This window comes from Globicephala melas, chromosome 7 (assembly GCF_963455315.2).
Source record: "Globicephala melas chromosome 7, mGloMel1.2, whole genome shotgun sequence".
NCBI classification, from domain to species: Eukaryota; Metazoa; Chordata; class Mammalia; order Artiodactyla; family Delphinidae; genus Globicephala; species Globicephala melas.
The window spans coordinates 27,039,559-27,054,273 of NC_083320.1; the positions used below are offsets into that span (position 1 = coordinate 27,039,559).

Here is a 14,715-nt window from a genome sequence, read left to right on the forward strand (position 1 = left end):
CTTTATGGGGAATTAAGCTTTTCCTTTGGGTTTGCATCATTTCTCAGGAAGGCTTATTAAGCTTTCCTTTATACTTGCATTATAAAAACACTTTTCTGTCTTTCTCAAAAGTATTTCCTATTCCATAACATTCAATTTTAATGAAAACTATTTAGCCTCTATAGAGTCCAGAGGTATCATATATTAAAACAAAAATATTATTATATCGTATATTCCTGAAGATTGAAAGTTCTCTGGAACAGATGATGTTCATCAAATATTCATCTGTTAACAACCCTGTGCTCTGGTCAAAATGCATACAGGTATACAAACATTATAGTCCCTTCTGAATTTTAATTAACTCTACCAACACTGATCAATAATTTCTTCAAAACTAAGTATATAAATATAAACAATAAGTATATTTCAATACACATTTTAATAGAAATAATAGTCTATGTGAAAACATACAATTCCACAGATCTCTAAGGAAAAGAATATGGAAGAGGGCCTATTAAGGCATCAGCCCAATTTTCCTGTGCAGACTGTCAAAAAGCACAGAAGGTAAAACCTTGTTGAGAAACCTTGGGGTGAATGCACAATGCTGAAAAATTTGGAAAGAACTTTTTGGTGAAACAGACATTGAGTTTAGCCATTAGAAGCACTGTTAAATATTTTAAGTGGTCTGCCCATGGGCACTGGAAGGAAAGTTATGAATATAGCAGTCATTGTGACTCATGAAAATTAACAGATAATGAGCTTTATCAAGTTCATATGTCAAAATCTTAACATTACATTTTTTTCTTTAGTTTAAAATTTTAAGGAATACTGGACCAAGTTGGTAAGAAAGTAACTTTTTGAGAGCCTGTTCAGTTGTTTGAAAACAGCCTGAGATTCAGTGCTGTTCCCATGTCCTTGCTTGGTTTGTAAATGAACAGCAAACAAAAAGAGACTCTACAGGCCACAACTTTGTAAACCCAAAGTAATAATTTTTCCATAGTTTTAAATAATTAATATTTATGAAGCTTAGCTCAATAACTTTTCATTACCTTAGAAAAGATACTTGAATTACAGTTATAAAATTCTATTGCATAAAGACAGGGTCCCTCAAAGAGAGAGAGAGGCATGGACATATATACACTACCAAACGTAAGGTAGATAGCTAGTGGGAAGCAGCCACATAGCACAGGGAGATCAGCTCGGTGCTTTGTGACGGCCTGGAGGAGTGGGATAGGGAGGGTGGGAGGGAGGGAGACACAAGAGGGAAGAGATATGGGAACATATGTATATGTATAACTGATTCACTTTGTTATAAAGCAGAAACTAACACACCATTGTAAAGCAATTATACTCCAATAAAAAAAAAAAAAAACCTGAGGGGAAAAAAAAAAAAAAGACAGGGTCCCTGATCTCAAGGAGCTTTCATTTTGAGATAATGATGAATTTGAGAGCAAAAAAATGCCTTGTAATGTATTTTGGTGAACAGTTTTTCTTCATGCTGGGCTGCATTTTACAGTGAATGGGATATTTTATTATACTTCTTATTTAGTATTTATTTGGAGGCCTAAGGAGATGGAAAGAATGGCTTGGAAAAAACTTAAAATTAAATAAAGGCAGGGAACTAGGGGAGGACAAGAAAAAACAAACAAACACTTTTTTTCTGCCTAGATTGTAGAGGCCAGGGGATGTTATTGTCATCCATTCCCCTTTTATCATATAGTGCCCAGCATAGTCTTCGTAAATGATGAAAGAATAAATATACAAATGAGAAAAAAGATCTAAATAAGCTTCAGTCTTTCTTTTTTTTTAATGAAATTTATAATTTGTAAATTTGCCTATATATTAATAGCACTCAGTAGACCTTCACAGTGGTGACCATCATAATTTTATACAATGAGAAAAAAATCCTGTTTTACTATAACTTATCAGTTGCCTCCAGAATTAATTCCATTCTTTCATTTGAATATAAAATTGAAAGCAACTCGTTCAAGTTAGCATGTGAAAGGCCAAAAAAAGTCTCAGGATAATGCCTAAAACTTTATAAGAAAATATAAAAAAGATTCCATTCTACATTTCACACATTTCATTCTCTCCTTCCTCCTTCCCATTGCTCCCCCTTCCTCAATTACACTCCTATTTCAGAAACACTGCTTTTTCACTCAACTTCAGCTGGCCCTTTGTGGCACAAATATTTATGGAGTCTATTAGAGTACCTAAATGAATGTTTTTTGATGAGCTGCAATGCAAAACCACTGTAGAACCATGGATCTGAGAGCTTAAAGTGTCCACATAGTCTATTTAAATGAGGTGGTGCTATATACAGAAACAAGTATTATTTTGTTGCTTCTATCCTACAAATAAGAAAGTTGAGGGCTACCCTGGTGGCACAGTGGTTAAGAATCCGCCTGCCAACGCAGGGGACACGGGTTCGAGCCCTGGCCTGGGAAGATCCCACATGCTGCAGTGCAACTAAGCCCGTGCACCACAACTACTGAGCCTGCGTGCACTCTAGAGCCCACGAGCCACAACTACTGAAGCCCACACACCTAGAGCCCGTGCTCCACGACAAGAGAAGCCTGTGCACTGCAACTAGAGAAAGCCCACACACAGCAACGCAGACCCAATGCAGCCCAAAATAAATAAATAAATAATTTTTAAAAATAATAATAAACTAAAAAAAAAGTCGAGGACCAGAGAGGTCAGTACCTAAGGTCACACAATAATTTAGCAAAAAAGCTGGACCAAGAACTCAGCTCTTACATTCTGATCCAACATTCTCTCAGCCAAAATTCACTGTGGTCCCAGCGTGGGGTGTTTCTTTGGGTAATAACTGTAACAGCTTTAGGCAGTCACACTCATTCAACAAGTCACTAGAAAGAATGCATCTCTCGATGCATACAGTATACTACATTCATTCAACTTTCACTCAACAAATATGCCAAATACCTACCATATACTGAACACTGAGGACAAAACAGACCTCAGTCCTGATTTTATGGAGCTTATGGTCTAGGAGGTGAAACAAGACAGACATTAAATAATCAATTATACAATGGAATGTATAAATATGGTGAGAAGCCCTGGCTACAGTATCGAGAGTATATCAGATAGAGAAAATAACAGAAATATTCTACTCAATATTCTGTAATAACCTATATGGGAAAAGAATCTGAAAAAAATGGATATATGTATATGTGTAACTGAGTCACTTTGCTGTACGCCTGCTACTAAGACAACATTGTATATCAACTATACTCCAATATAAAATAAAAATTAAAAAAAAAGAGAAAAGAACAGATGAAGGGAGACTAGTTGACAACTATTGCAGTGATATCAACAAGAGATGACATACCCTGTGCTAGGGTGGTGGAGAGTGGACTGAAAGAAATGGGTAGAATACGTGCTGTTTGGGGCACAAAATCATTAGCACCTAAAGATGGCCAGGATATGGAATGAAGGAAAGGGAGATGAAAAGAAAACTCTTTGTTCTGATTTGTGAAACCACCTCATTAGTAACTTTCAACTATCACAAGGTGCTTTGTATACTGATCTTCATAAAGCTGACAGAGAAGAAACTTGTCAAAACGTGTAGGAGTATTCCATATAAATCCAAGTGCCTGTAAAAAAAATCTGACCCACAGATAGAAAAAGTACCATTCGTTGAGCTGTTGCTTAAATTTTTTATGCCACACATTTAGAGAAATTGTTTATTTTCTTACCTTTGTTTAAATCAAGCAGCCTAGTCCTTAAAAAGCTAACACTTTTTATTCTAAAATTTAGCTTTAGATTTAATGTAGCTTAAGGAGCTAGGTGCATTGAGATAGTTTTAAATTAATACACTTAATAAGATAGCTTTACCTATGCCTTGAGTTAAATCAACCAAGCTTACTATCTATAGTGAATCTGAGATGACATATGTTCTTTACAGTAGAATGAATTTATATTTTAGCTGAAAAGATTAATTTTATTGCTTTCTGTAAAGCTCCTCATATCTTCAGCTAGCTTATCTATTCCATTAGGCATTGATTTGCCTCACTGAACTAAACCCTGAGCTGAGCCTCTTTGCCAATAGAAAATTGGACTTCAACAGAAGAGATAATAGCCATAAGCACAAACCTTATACATATGGAAGAGCAATAAATGTTCAAAATGGGGCAAATAATAAAGCTTCCCAACTTGGAAAGTTGTTGAATTCCTAAGACACTATATCTTTCATTATACATTTCTTCTCCCTAATATTAGTGATTGCACAAACTTTAAAACAACAATAATAAAGCTTTTAAAATTAAATTATTTACATACAATTAAACCACTCTGAATTTTATGACAATAGAGTCTGTGCAGATAGTTTGAATTAATTAAATTAAGGTTACATCTACCAATTTACTCCCATCTTCACCAATAAGAGTTGTGTGACTTTTTTTCTTAATAACTATAGATGACATATGTCTATTACAAAACTGGGCTCCTACAGAAGGTATCAATGTTGTCTTGGTCCTCTTCAGTGATTCTGGGTTGGTCACTGTCCATTCAAATATCCTAGTATATACAATTACTATTGGGGACAACATGCCACTGGCTTCAATTTCCCCAACAGGGTGCACTTATGGATTCTCTGTCAGATAACAAGGGTCTTTAGCATATTATCTTGACAATTTCTAAGAAGCTTTAATATAAAAATTTCTCTTAGTCATTTTATAAAGTTGAACCTTAAAATCCAATCAAAATCCCCAGTTTAACATGTACAGAAAAAGACCCTTTCCTCACTCCCTATATTTGAGAAGATCATACACTATAAGGAGGCTTCTAGGGGGATAGTGTTAAAGTGTTGACTGAAATACTTTTCCTACAAAAACAGTTCAACTGTAGTGCATCTCAATTTCCCAATTCATTTTCCTGTCTAGTTTAAATGCATTGATGCCATCTATCACAAAATAGAAGGCAAATATGTTCCCTCCATCTATTTCTTATCTTGGTGAGGAAATACCTCCTGCTTCTCCAACAAAAGTCACTTTATAACTCCACTGTTGGAGATTTTTTCCAAGTCACCTGAAGATGCCATAGGATAATTTTGCATCAGGTTACCACTTGCCTCATGGAACAAGAGATTTTCTTCAAATGACATGATGATTTGAGGCTATTTTTGTTCCTTCTGTAATTTTTTGTGTCATATCTTTACTAACCCTAATTACCATAATCTCTAGGGCAGCATTAGTTCAGCTCAAACGAGTGAGACATCTTTATATCAATTTTATCAATTAACAAATATAGTAGAAGTCAATTAAAATTAGACATAGAAATATTCACAGCCAGATATCATAATGAAGTAGAAAGAGAAAATAAATAAGTCTTCATATTCTGGGCTTCGTTTAACTTAATGATTCTAGCAAAGCTGAGGCCAAAACAATTTTTTGTCTGTCTTGAAAAGTCCTTTGAATAAAATCATTTATTGTCAAATTATATCAATAATTATTCCCTTCTTATTAGATTTTCTTTTTAGTTTCAATAAAATATCTTTGAGGCACTTAATATTCCCTTGTGATTCTAAGAAGAAACAGGTTCTTTTAAGTATCAATATTTTCCAGAAGATAAGCAAGTAAACCTCACATTTAGTTAAGGAGAATACCAGGACACTGGGATATTTATAAAAAGAGAATTGATTTTAAATACACATGATAATTACTCTATTTTAGGGGGTAGCTCAAAAGAGCTAAAATAATAAACTTGCAAATTGGTACTAAATTTATTTTATTCAACTTACTCTTTTCAATTATTTATGTATAAATATAAAAATAATATGGCATTTGGATATTTCCAAAAGGCTCAAAATATTTCCTTCTCTTGGATGTGCAAAACTATGACAAAGGCAAGAGTATGAGATTTTTCGAATTACAGGCTTAAACTTGGTAGAACTATTTTTGTTTTATGCTTAAAAAGTGTTTCTTGTAGCTCATATTTTAATAACATTTTTCTATGAAAAAGCATCTTTCTGTGACTATATTATTATAGAATGTTATAGTTGTTCTGAAAATGGCATACTGAGTCCTTCGTTCCTTCTTTGGTTGATTTTTGCTTAACTCTTTGGACTTTCTTGAACAGAATCACAATGAGAAAGCAAAGAAGTCTGTTGCTAAAGGAAGAAGCAATATTAAACTTTTGTTTCAACACTGAGTAGGAGTCTTCGACAGCCTCACGTTTTGGCAAGACATTTCTTCTAAACCTGCTGAAAATACATTTTCTTTGGCATGAGAGAGGGATACCAGAAATCAGTGGCAGGAAATACAAGAGATAAGAAAAAGAGTGGAAGAAAATAATATTGAGGTTAAAAAGAAAAGCTGTTTTGGTATATTGAAAGGGCATTACAAGTTTGCTAATATATAAAGGAAATGATTGCTTTCTCTCTTCTTTCACTAACGGATGGGTGTTTTATCTCTTCATTGACAATAAAAGTCAAACTATGGGTATATCAATATCACAAGGGAAATATTAAATGATATTTGTATTTGTATTGTATTAGTCCTTCCAGGCTAATTGCTTTGTCCAAACACATAGTGTAAAAGCAAAGTTCAGGTTAAGGTAGAACTCAAAGCCCTCTGGTTGGAAAAATATGTGAATGTTTGCTCTGAAGCTGAAGTTAAGAGTTAGTAGGTAGAATTTTACTAAGAACCCTATTCAATACAATTAATCTGAAATAGATTTTCCAGTAGAACCATATAGAACTGTCTATTAATTATCAACATGAATATTTGCCCTTTGCAATGTCTGGGCAATAGCAGCCAGAGAAGAAACTTGGGGAACCATGTTCTGATTTGGAATGAACATAGGAAAATGGTAGAAGATGTCATAGGAAATCCTTGGGGAGAAGGAAGGAGATAAAAGTGGAATTACTAAAAGATGGTCAAAGGAACTCACAGTCAGGATCTAAAATAGATCACTCAAATTCATATCAGAAGTGTAACTTTAATCTCTTAAGTTAAAATCCACAAGGCAATAGAGATACATTTAGAAAAGATCTGTTAGGTAGTCAACTAAAAGATTCTCTTATACGGTTAAATCAATTTTTATCTAGTAACAACCACAAGCCATATGATTTCCATCATATTTCATAAGCTATCTTTCTCAGATAAGACCCATACCCTCAGCAATAAATCATAACCAGTAACGCTTTAAAACCTCCATCTCCCTTTTGTTTCAAGAACCGTTAGCCTATAATATGAGGATGGCAACATAATAAGTAACGGGATTTTACTTTGGCAGCAAATACGTGTGTTCATGTGATTCTTACCTGCCCCCCTTTAGGCTGGTATTTGATGTTCTCTGTCGATCCAATTTTGGATTTGACATTCTTCAGGTCTGGCAGTGGTTGGTTGATAAGCCGAAGTTGCTTGGGAGTAGCAGGAGATTTTGGAGGCGTACGTATAATGGCAACTTTCTTCTCACTGGGCACCAAGATGGCAGACTTGGGGGTTCCTGGTGTGTGAGGGGTCCTGGGGTAGCTAGGGGTTCCAGGAGTGCCTGGTGTGCGTGAAGAATAGCTTGGTGGGGTACCAGGAGTGATGGCGGTTGATCCGGGGGTAGTGGGTGTTGAAGTGCCACTTTTTCCTGCTCTGCGAATTGGCTCTGACCCTATATTAACAAACAAAACAGAACCCAAACCACAGTGTCAGAAAGTTCTCCTTGAGACACCCCCCTTCCCATCCATTGTTAGAACTCATAATTCATTAAATTTCTAAAGGGTTTAGAATATTTATGAATGACAGCAATGCTCCAAAAGGTGAGAACCTCCTATTTTTAGGCCCATAAACTGGTGACATTCTTTTGATTCTATCAATGTGAAGATAATACTTGGTTTTCCTGATTTATTTATTTATTTATCTATCTATTTATTTATTTATTTAGCGGTACGCGGGCCTCTCACTGTTGGGGCCTCTCCCGTTGCGGAGCACAGGCTCCGGACGCGCAGGCTCAGCGGCCATGGCTCACGGGCCCAGCCGCTCCGCGGCATGTGGGATCCTCCCGGACCGGGGCACGAACCCGCGTCCCCTGCATCGGCAGGCGGACTCTCAACCACTGCGCCACCAGGGAAGCCCCTGATTTATACTTAATTCTCATTATGAATGTGTCAAAAGTATTTTCTTCTTGTGTGATCATTTAGGCATATGGACCTGCCTTTAGTTGGAAAAACAGTCTGCACTTAACGTTCTTTGTGGGCTCATATTTACTGAAGAGTCTTTGAATGACATGCAGAACACTTGTTCTTTTGTGTAGTAAGTTTATTCCGAGATCCAGGTGGATACACAACATAAAATTGTATATTTAGATCACATGCTTTTGGCCTGCATAGAAAATTATTTAACTCTAAAAAAAAAAAATCTAGTTCTCTCCTTAGAAAAGTGGGATGTTATAAAAATTTATTCACAGTGAATCTTGTACCTGATTGTGTTTGCAAATATTTCCTTTACAAGGAAATATATCTTAGCTCTTATTAGAAAAAACAAAACAATTTCTTTCCTTAGAAAAGTAGGGTGTTGTAGCAATGTGTTCACAGTGAATCTTGTGATTGCGTTCTCTCCCACACTTCCATTACTAGTTTGCAGTTTGGAGTCAAATCAATAATCCTTCACTGTCTATTAATAATAAAGATATTGTGAGGTGTATTTCTTTGCCTCAACTTGATGTTAACCTCATTTTATCATTTAACTCATTTCCCCTCATTTTCCTATGCTATGTTTCTCACATTATTTTTTTAATGTGGGTTTAAATGCCATTTCAAATGCTTTTTTGAAAGAATAATGATATAAATGAGGATACACCTTAACAGATTTCAAAGCACTTTTGTGAATACCGAACATTTGATAACCAAACATACACACACGCAGTAGAGGCAGCTCTTATTATGTCTAACTTAACAGTAAGGACATTGAGCTTCATGTACCCAGATGATACTAAATGCTAAGCCAGATATGATATTTAGCTTCTTAACATTTGTTGAACTTTCTCTTAACTCTAAAAATCTTTTGTCTAAAATAATACATTGACTCCAATAATAGAACACTGATTTACATTGTTTACATTTATTATACAAATTCTTTCACTTTTTAAAATATTTTATAGAAGGGCATGATTTTTATTTTTTACTACTGAGTATGTAACTTTGTAAAATCAATGAATCTTCTGGAAATTTTGTAGAGGATAAAGATATAACTCATTAATTTTAAAATCAATGAAGTAAAAGGGATCGTAGAGTCATCTGATGTAATTAATCATCAGTGCAGAAAGTTCTTCCTGAGAAAGGAGACAATTAATCTTTGCTTAAATATTTACAAGGAGTGAGCTCAAGAGCGCTTCTGAGAGAATTGTAGTCTGCAGACAAAGTAAATCTACCCATTGGTCTAGACTCAGTCTCCTGGATAACCAGAATAATTTTACTTCCTCTCTCAGTGAACAGTTTTCACATATCAAGGCAAAGTTGCCCCGTGTCCTTTTGGTCTTTTAGTAAAAGGGCATGACATGGGTAGACTATTCAACTGGCAATATGAAATGGGATTTGAGAAGAGTAAAGTGATAAATTAGTGATTTTTATTGCTTTCCACAAATATGACATTTCAAGACCAGGATAATACAACCACATTCAACTTGTCTTTCTGTAGATTCCTGGCTATAACATTTGTTTATGGAGGTTTTGATGTTGGTTTGAGTCAGTCACTATGTCCTGAAATATCTCTTCAGAAATTTATTTCTTCCTCAAATGTATTCTCCATCACGTCATCACTTTTAAATAGCTCAGGTCTTTTGGGGAGAGGGATCATCTCTGTATTATTTGCCGCTCTACCTAACACTGGTGTCTTTTATGGGGCCTGAACACAGCAGGAGCTTAACGTATTTTTTTTTAATGGTATGAATTTGATTCAGAATTTATCCAAGTGTGCTGAGGTATTTTTCACTTCATGGAGACCGAGTTAAAGCAATAATCTGGATGTGCATAACAATATTTACTAAAAGAAACATTTGTGTAAAAGTAAGAGTTATTTCTATACCCCCAGAAAATGCCTTTAAGTTTTGAAAAAGTAAAGGAGGAAGGTTCTGTGTTATATCTGGAGAATGAGAAAAAAACACAAGTATTAAGAAGCTCTTAATGCTGCTGTTCAATAGATATGATCAATTTTTATTGTAATAAATTATGTTCTAGTCATCAAAAATGACAAATTTGACTGTTTCTTATTAGTTCTGAAATGGAGAAGATTAAATTAAATTACTAAAACGATTTTTAAAATATTTATGAGTTACTCTCTGACACTATGTTCTTATTTACCTTGTCATCTCTTCAGTGACAATGTCTTTCCCTCCTCTTGGGCTGAATGAACTTCCTGCATAGCACTTTCTTTCAAATCTTTTCAATAGCTGTACAAAATGCTAGAATATTCCTGTGTGCAGTTAAGGAGATGATCGGCAAATGGGAGGAGGCAAACTGCTTGTTCTGCTAACTGTCCCTATGCCTTTTAGCTATTGCTATGTAGAGCTAAAATAGACCCTACGTCCTAGATTATCAGAGTATCCTTTATGTTCACTGCCAAATAATACAATGTTGTATGCTTATGAGCATAAGTAAAGGTAAAAAGTCAAGGTAGAATTGGCTCAGAACATAAAAAGCAATTTGTATACAGATACATTTTAAAAGGCAGAGTACAGTGGCTCAAAGATGTGGATTTATGTAAGAAAGTGTCATTTTGCTTCCATGGCAACAAATACAAGCATAATTCAAGGTGTGTTTGGGAAGCACTCGGGCCTTTGTGTTGGCTCAACATCCCTGGGGTAATTGCTGATGCTCAATTCCAACTCCAGGTATTTGGAGTTAAATTCTCTTCTCTGGAGATTACTAACTCTTAAACGTCTTCTTTGCTAGTTCATTTGCCTACTTTACATGTGTTAAGGTGAAAAAGAGTGATTTCAAAGGCCTAGCATGTATTTCAAAGGATGTTAATGCTTCATGAATCCAAACGGTGTGGGACACAATGGCTTTAATTATAATAAACACTTTCACTGTAGGCAAAAAACACTGTTTAAGTGTCATACAAAATAGTCACATTTGAAGTGGGGCAATTATCATTAAATACTCAGAAAATAGGTGGTGAAATCAACTATAATGTGATAGTAGTAGCAATTTCCAACACTTTCGTAATGGATTTTAAATGACAGAAAGGCTATTCTCCAAATGTTTCCACAATTTTGTAATAGTTTTTAAATGACAGGGATACTATTCTCCGAGTGGTTCTACAGAACAGTTCCCTAATACTATTTCTTCTAAATAAATATAGAGAAGACATTAAGAGGACAGGTTGTGAACTTATCAGTGGGCTGAAAACCAAATTCAGCCGCTTACTAGCTGTGTAGTATTGAACAAGTTACTGTCTTTAAAAGGTCAGTTTTCTCATCAGTAGATTTAATGAGGTTATTAATACCTAACCATCAGCATTGTTAATTAAACTGATTGAAAAATGTGTCTTAAGATTTTAGCACATATATGTGATTAATAAATGGTAGTATTTTTGTGGTAATAGAAACACGTTTATGAAAATAATTTAAATTACTAGATAGTCTTGGTAGCAACACAGCACATAAGTGGGTAATGATTGGAACTTTTTTATATTCTTTACATAGACTGTGATAATTGCTGACCATTACATTATGAAATCAAAAGAAATTGAAGCTATTGCACAGAACATGCTATGTTTACAGCCTCATTGGAATGCAAATTCTTACCAAATTGAGCAGGATCCTTAATTTTGATTGTTGATTTTCTAGTTAGATTTTAGGACTTGGAATTCTAATAAAGGTTAAGTTTTTATATTTAAAAAGTCCCTGGACTTCCCTGGTGGTCCAGCGGTTAAGACTCGGAGCTTCCACTGCAGAGAGCACAGGTTCTATCCCTGGTTGGGGAAGTTCGGTACGCCATGCGGTGTGGCCAAAAAAAAAAAAATCCCTGACTATTGGTTTTCTCTACTAATTAGTTCTTTCGAATTTTCTTTTTTACTTTAAACTTCAAGAGAGAAAATATATTCTGAAAATGACTTTATTTCAATCCTATTTAAGGGATAATGAGGTAGTATTCCTCCCTCAGTTGTTTTGACTCAAATAATGGTTTTGGACCCATTGATAGCCTGGATCTCTGATTCTTAGGACAAATATAATCTGATTTTAATGCATATTTTATTTGCAAATGTAAAATATAAGTACACTATAAGCTACTCCACTTAAGAGATTTTTAAAAAATGAATGAAAACGAAGCCAAAGCAAAATAAACCTACTAGTGGTCCGCCGTGCAGAAGAGGAGATAGAACTGTTGAGAGAGAAGGAGTTCTCATCTCTGTCTCCTGATACGCCTCGGCGAGGAGGGAGAATGGAGGACGGTCTCGGCAGAGAAGAGCGCTTTTCTGGGCTCTTGGTTACTCCATCCTGGTTGGGGAAAATAAAACGACGTTGGGATCCTGTGAATCTTCGTTTTAATTATGCAAAGTAATTACATTGCTCTGGCTAAGTTTCCTCCTGTATTGATAGATGAATTTCTTTTAATCCACACTACTGACTTTTATATACTTATAAGCATTTCTGCTTCAAAACTTAGAAAGAATTCAGATTTGCCTAGAGGTTTTATAAAAATATATTATTTTGGAGTTAGTGCTAAAAATCGATTGTGAAATTCAAATTCTAAATGATAACATTATGATAAAAATAATATGCTCAAGTAGTCTCCAGGTAATTAATAATTTTAACTGAGAAGTCTTCATCAGCATGATAATGTATTAATCAGAAAGGACTGGCAGAAGAGCACTGCATGTGCAGTATTTAGCAATGATAACCACCATATACTGTGCACTTACGTGACAGGAATGCTAAGTACTTTACATCCATTTATGATTTAATTTTTACAAAAAATGTTACATGCATTTTAGAGCTGAGGAAACAGCTTTCATCAGTTTATGTAATTTTTTCAAAAATCACTGAGCTGAGAGGTAGCAGAGTTAGTATTAAATCTTGATGTGTCTGATACTGAGCCCAAACTGTCTATTATATTATATATAATATAATTTGGTACAATATTATATATAATATGCCACATGTAACATCATATATAGTATATTTTGTATTTGAAATTTTATTAAACATCAAATAAATAATAAATTAATTCTGCATTGTATATCTTACAAAAAGACATTTATTTTTTAATGATTAGACTATTTATAACTATTGAAACACTTAATTTGTACTTGTTTTTAATAAGGTCTATTGATTATATGTCAAACACTTCAGAACTGAAAGTCTTTGCTTTCATACATTTACTGAATTGTGTCCTTCTCCCAAATTATGTTCCTTTCTGCACCTTTGATTGGCTTGCTGCCTTACCTTGTTCCCTGATTCTGAGTATGGTAAACGGTCTGTGGAGCCCGCTGAGGTGGGCTGTATGAATAAACTGTCAGAAAATGTAGCCCTTTTAGTCGTACTAGGGCAGGCTGAGCTGCATCGTGGGGACTTTGTGCTACCCTGTAAGGCAGGAATCTTTGACAAGGTAGAATTCTAGCCATGAAAGAAAACAAACAAAAGCACAAAATAAACCAAACTATGAAGTAAAAGGAAAATTAAAAAAAAACATGTAAACATATAAGAAATTAAATGTCTGCTTTTAATAAGAACACATGATAAATGGTTATAATCAATGATAGAGACGTATATTATGTGAGAACAAGAGATTTTCATTGAACACATCTTTTTAACTGGAACTAACTTAAGAATACACATATAATGAGAATATAGATTAAAATATTATTTATAAATTCTATGTATAAGGTCTCTGATTAAGCCATAAACCTTATAATGATTCCATATTTGGAAAATATCTTGAGAGTCTCTTGGAATTGTTCCTTTAATAAACACAGCCCTTAAATGGTATATATAATCAACATTTTGATCACATTTCAAGAACTTTAGAACAAAGTATATTTAAGGCCTAATAATGGAAAATAGTTCTTTTTTAAGTTGAGAAAATGTATTTTCAGATTATCTACACTGATTTCATCAGAAAATTGCAGATTTTATATATAATGAGTTCATTTTATGAGTCAAATGTATACCAGGGACCAAGTTATATCATAGAATTAATAACATTTTTATGCGGAGACCACAGTTTGTATGATGTGCTATAAATTCTAAAAATGAAAGTCAACACTGACTAGATTGCCCATAAAAATCACAAGCCTTATTTCACAGGTGTTGATAATCCCTGGGAAGATTGTCGGCAAGAGCAAGTGTAAGTGGGTTGGACATATATATACAGCTTTTGGAGAAAGCTATGCTGGCATGCCACATGTCTCAGGGGAGACTGTTAAAACTACAGACAAGTATGACAAAGCCGAGGAGGTTTTTATCTTCAAATAATTAATATGATTTAGCCGATACAAAAATAGCAGTTGAAACTAAGATTTTTATCTCAAGTTGTAACCTCCGTAGACACTTCAAAGAGGCATAAGTATTCACAGATTGCACGAATCACTTCTTGTTTTACAGACCCAGCACCTTGAGTGGGAAGTATAACTGGGTCAGCACAAGTCATTCTTTTTTGACTGATGCTACCCACAAATTAGTGAATTTCAAAAGTGTGGAATAGGAAAGAAAAATGGAGTAATTGGGTTGCCTCAAATTATGAAAGACATCTACTAATCTCCTGCTAAAAACAAAAACAAA

The 14,715-nt window shown here is 34.6% G+C and overlaps 1 protein-coding gene across 28 annotated transcripts in view; it reads right to left on the reverse strand.

The window, feature by feature from the left end:
• Positions 1-14,715, reverse strand: part of MAP2 (microtubule associated protein 2) — a 277,955-nt gene that overhangs the window by 14,457 nt on the left and 248,783 nt on the right. For all 28 annotated transcript variants that reach the window (XM_060301896.2, XM_060301895.2, XM_060301921.1 and 25 more), the window contains 2 exons: positions 12,285-12,432; positions 7,265-7,605 (listed from right to left, as the gene is read on the reverse strand). In XM_060301896.2, the coding sequence (XP_060157879.1) occupies positions 7,265-7,605; positions 12,285-12,432 (489 nt within the window). The remainder of the gene's footprint in view (positions 1-7,264; positions 7,606-12,284; positions 12,433-14,715) is intronic.